At 32.0% G+C, this 5,437-nt stretch overlaps 1 protein-coding gene across 1 annotated transcript; it reads left to right on the forward strand.

Moving 5' to 3' along the window:
• Positions 1–636: 636 nt before the first annotated feature.
• Positions 637–2,867, forward strand: LOC125818019 (probable xyloglucan endotransglucosylase/hydrolase protein). Its single transcript, XM_049497524.1, has 4 exons — positions 637–894; positions 1,361–1,461; positions 1,676–1,869; positions 2,396–2,867. Exons 1-4 carry the CDS (start codon positions 714–716, stop codon positions 2,799–2,801), a joined length of 882 nt encoding a protein of 293 aa, XP_049353481.1. The 5' UTR covers positions 637–713; the 3' UTR covers positions 2,802–2,867.
• Positions 2,868–5,437: the final 2,570 nt, after the last annotated feature.

Consider the following 5,437-nt stretch of genomic DNA (forward strand, 5'->3'; position numbering starts at 1 on the left):
TGTGCATGACACCGTAGATTGCTCCCTCAATCTGCACCAAACAAACGGCTTCAACTTATTTATGAGTATTTTTGGACAGTTACACTCTTACAGTTGGAACTCTAAATATAGCACCAAAATATCTCACTTGCTTCAATGTTATCTTGACACATGACTAGTGTTCTTTTTCAATGCACTACTTCATCTAGTTCATATTAAATGAATTATTGACTATAAATGATAAATAACGCGTTCTTTTTTCAATAATTCTCTTAAACTTTAAATAGTTCATTTACTTTAGATTATAAAAAAAGTCTTTACCAATTCATTTATGCATAATACGTAAACACGTGCTCTTTCACTTAATTTCTGTTGATATTTATGTCTTCAACTTTGAATGTAGATAAGTAAACACTTAAACTTATATAAAATTGAACAAGTCGACACACATGTCCTACATGACATATTGCACGTAGAACGTCATGTAAGATGTGAATTATCATTGAAGATGCCGTGTAAGATGCTTGCGTCTATTGCAAGACATAAACACTAGTCGAAATCAAGTTAAAAAATATATATTTATGTATTATTCAATTCATTTAATATGAACGAGAGAGAGATTAATATTCAAAATCCCCTACTATAAATAATGAATCATATCCCTATTAACTTTGCCTCATCCATACGACCAATATCTCATTCAACAAAACAAAGGAAAATAGTAAGTAGTGGATATGAAGGGAGTTTTAGTTGCTTTTGTTTTGATTAATTTGTCAATATTGGCAAGTTGTGGGGCTCCAAGGAAGGCAATTGATGTACCTTTTTGGAACAACTATGAACCAAGTTGGTCTAGTCACCATATTAAGTACCTTAATGGTGGTACCACTGCTGAACTTCTTCTTGACAAATCTTCAGGTAAACAAAACATTTTTTTACATATATACTATACTCTTTTCGATTCAAAACTCTTGTTTTATTTTTTAAACTTCATGTCAAATAAAAACCCGAAAACCAATTGAAATGGAGTGTGTTGAAACACCCAGGCTTTTATCAACAAGGATTATAATAGAGTGGTAAATACTACTTCATTCTTAATTAGAGGTCTCAGATTCGAGTTTTCTAAGTACGAAGTTGCCTTTGTTAAAGAGCATTTTACCCTCAAATGTGGGACTTTTCAGCGCAAATTCAAATTTAGTCTGACTTCAATGTAGGTAGCAGACACTCTAGATGAGAAACTAGAAAAAAAAAAGAAACACCTAGGCTTTTTTCATATTTTCTCTTTTTTTATATTTTCAACTCTCCTCACTGAAAATTTTAGCTTGGCCACTTTAAATCCTTGAATGATATTGTTTACAAACTTTTGAATTTTGGATGATTGAAGGAACTGGATTTCAATCAAAAAGATCATATCTATTTGGTCATTTCAGCATGAAAATGAAGCTTGTTGGAGGAGATTCTGCTGGTGTTGTCACTGCATTTTATGTAAGTTAATCATTTACTAGTAGATATTAAAAAGAGAATCGAGATTTGATTTTGTAGTCCTTTATAAATTTCGCTTTTTAATTTTATATTCTTTTACAAGATATTTTCATTATAACACAGCATCTGATTTTTTTTAAAATTCAATTTGTAAGTGATTATAAGAGATCATATTCTTATACTGATCGATGTTTTTATTATTGATGATTTTTGTCAGTTATCGTCAACCAATGCTGAACACGATGAGATAGATTTCGAATTCCTCGGGAACAGAACCGGTCAGCCATACATATTGCAGACCAATGTGTTCACAGGAGGCAAAGGAGATAGAGAACAGAGGATCTATCTTTGGTTTGATCCAACCAAGGACTTTCATTCCTATTCTGTTCTTTGGAACACTTTCCAAATTGTGTAAGCTAATATTTGATCTTTTCAAACATTTTTGCATTAGATTCCTAGGAAGTGCGAGGTACGTAAATCTTGCTCCTATCTTAAGAGTGGCAAAAGAAATGAAAGTACTGACAACAAAAATAGTATAATAGCCCAATTAAAAGAGACAACAATAATACTCTGTTCACTATTCTAAACATAATTTTTATATTTACTTTCACTTTTAATATATATCAAGAAAGATTTAAATATTTTTTCTTCGTGTTTTATCCTTATTATTAATTACTTATTCTGTAAATTATTTTCTAATACCTAAGGTTCTAACATTAATTAATAGGGCTAGTATGATAAAATAGTTATGTCAATAATTATTTTCTTAACATGTTCTAAGTCAAATATGCAAATAATAGCGAATAAAGGGAATTATAGTAATGACATGTTTACTAACACTATATTCTAAAGCATTTTTCTATCTAGGGCTATATTCTCAATGAATTAGAGAATGTGTCATCTCTTGTCACGTTTAATCATTTCTAAAAATCAACAGGATCTTTGTGGACGACGTTCCAATAAGAGTATTCAAGAATTCAAAAGACATAGGAGTGAAATTTCCGTTCAATCAACCAATGAAGATCTACTCAAGCCTATGGAACGCGGATGATTGGGCTACGAGAGGAGGGTTAGAGAAAACCGATTGGTCCAGGGCGCCATTCACCGCTTCCTATACTTCATTCCACATCGATGGCTGTGAGGCTGTCACCCCACAAGAAGTGCAAGTTTGTAACACTAATGGCATGAAATGGTGGGATCAAAAGGCTTTTCAAGATTTAGATGGTCCTCAATATAGAAAACTTCAATGGGTTAGACAAAAATTCACAATATATAACTATTGTACTGATAGAAAAAGGTACCCTACACTTCCTCTAGAGTGTACAAGGGATAGAGATCTTTAATTAGTTCTTGTTTGTTTGGGGATATTTCCATTTACTCGTTATATAAAAACATATTGATTTTGTCTAGAGACGGATTCAAGATTTTAAAGTTTGGACCATATTTGAAGTTTTGATTATGTCATATTGTCTTAATAAGCCGGTGTAATTAGTTAGTTCAATCCTAAAGTAATTTATTATAAAATAATGACATATAATAAATATAAAAATAAATTCTTTAAAAAAAATGAACATATCATTTCAATTACCTATAATCTTTGCCATAGAGTCAACCTTCCTTATCAACAGATCTAACAACTCTTCAGTTATATTATTTAGTACTCCCTCTGTCACTAATTACTTGTCCACCTTTGAATTGACACACTTATTAAGAAAATAATGATTAACATAGTGAATTTACCATTTTACCCCTATTAATTATGAAGTGGATTAATTAAAAATTTAAGATTTTCAAGAAGTTGTACATTTTTCAAAGTTATTAACTGAGGGTATAATAGGTAAAAAAATTGTCCGTTCTTGATTTGTCAAAATGGACAAGCAATTAGAGACAACTATAAAAGGAAAAGTGGACAAGTAATTAGAGACAGAGGGAGTAGTATAATCTTTGACACTGAATCCATCTTTATCTATCAATAGAAGTTGAGACACCTATGAGCAAGGCTTCTTAATTTGTTGAAAATATCAGTATTTGGTAGATAATGATGCTACTTATCTTTCATTGTTGCTATGATGCTCAACAAATATAACTATCAAAGACAAATAAGTACTTTGGTAGTCACATTTATTGAGTATCACAATACAAACAAAAGACAAGTCCCATGATCATCTACCACCAAAATGTTGATAATTTCAATAGATTGAGAAGACTTTTTTTCATAAGCGTCTCAACATCGATTGATAGACAAAGATGACTTTGTGTCAAAGATTATATTAGATAATGAAAAATGAAGATCTATTAGATCAAACTAAAAATGACAATTGTGGAGGTGTTATAGATGGTTTGTTCAATGCATAATGGGGCTAATTTATAGATATTCACCTCAGACCAAAAAAGAGAAAACAATAAATGTCCCCCTTTCCTAGTATCAAGTGTAAATACATTTTCAAAAAAATCTAAAATAATAGACTTTTCTTAAAAGTTTAGTCAAGTTTCTAGATTTTCTTACCATATTAGAATAGACTATTCATTAATTATGTTAGCCTTTCAAGATCCATTTTAGTGATTTTGTTACTATAGTTTCAACATCCACTGCTAGATCTATTGCCACACCTCGAATAATTGTGAGTGGCACCCAGACTAATAATTCAATGAGAGAATCAACTACCAACAAACTCGTAATTGAAACAACTAAAATAACAATTTAAGCAATAAAATCATGTTTATATTTAAATATCATTGTCAAACACCCTTGAGGAAAATACCTCCTCTAGAACTTAAGAGTCGTGTACCAAACTCTACATAGTCTAAAATACAGATATGCAACCCCAAAAAGAAAGAACTAAAGAGTTTAAGTTCGTTCAACCGGCCTCAGAATAAAAGATTAATTCACGACAGTCCGGACGAAGTAGCTCACCCTTGAATTCAGATGACTCGTGTTTCACAATTGAGTCGCGCAACCACCGCCTAAATATGCCCTGTACTCAAAAACGAAAGAGCAAGTATAGTATCAGTATACAAAATCATAGTGTAATGATAGGATGATCAGCCAACTCCAAAAATATAAACGTAAATACATAACTAAAACATAGTACAAATCATACAACATATATATCAACCAAGTCTGCTACACAAAAGACCCCAGTCACCAATCTTGATTTAACAATTACATGGAGCATGTCCCACGTGATCACAAATAATTCCGATTCACTTAAGGAATCAATACACTAGAGAATAATCAAACAAGTACCAACCGTGGTACCTGAGCCAACCAATAGTATTCCATACCTGGCGTGGTACCCAAGCAAATTGATAATGCCTCGTACCAGGCGTGGTACTCGAGCCAATCGATAATACCTCATACCAAGTGTAGTATCCGAGCCAATTGAAATTCACTCATTACACAATCACAATCACAACAAAATACAACTACACTTGTAAATACAAGAAAATATGACACCTTCAGTGCGTGGGATTATCAACAAGTTATCATTACATATTAATTCCCTTGATCTCCCTAACCATGCATCATACAAGCCATACTATATAAATAGTTATCATGCATACATTCTATAACTTGGAAATGATCAACTACCTGCCTGAAATCAAGCCTATAATGCTTTATTTCGCTGAGCTTTCCCCTTGTTATGATATCTAGCTTGTTCTTGGTCTACAAACAATAAATATAACACATAATCAGGCTCAAATAATATCAATACATCTGGATTAGAATTAAATCCAAAACTCAAGGCAAAAATCATGATCATCCCACCCAATTACCTAAAACTACAAATTCCACGATTACATGAACGAACTATGGAAAATAAATCAAGAGCAAATGTTTTCATAAACTTCCCAATATTTTACACCCCCAAAATCCTCATAAATTTGGAGTTTTCCCACCTTAGGATTAACCCAAACCCTCATTTAAGGCCACAAATACTGCCTCTAAAGCATAGAACTCAAACGAATTGGGGGAAAT

Source organism: Solanum verrucosum, unplaced genomic scaffold (genome assembly GCF_900185275.1).
Source record: "Solanum verrucosum unplaced genomic scaffold, falcon-dt-bn FXZP01000253.1, whole genome shotgun sequence".
Classification (NCBI taxonomy): Eukaryota; Viridiplantae; Streptophyta; class Magnoliopsida; order Solanales; family Solanaceae; genus Solanum; species Solanum verrucosum.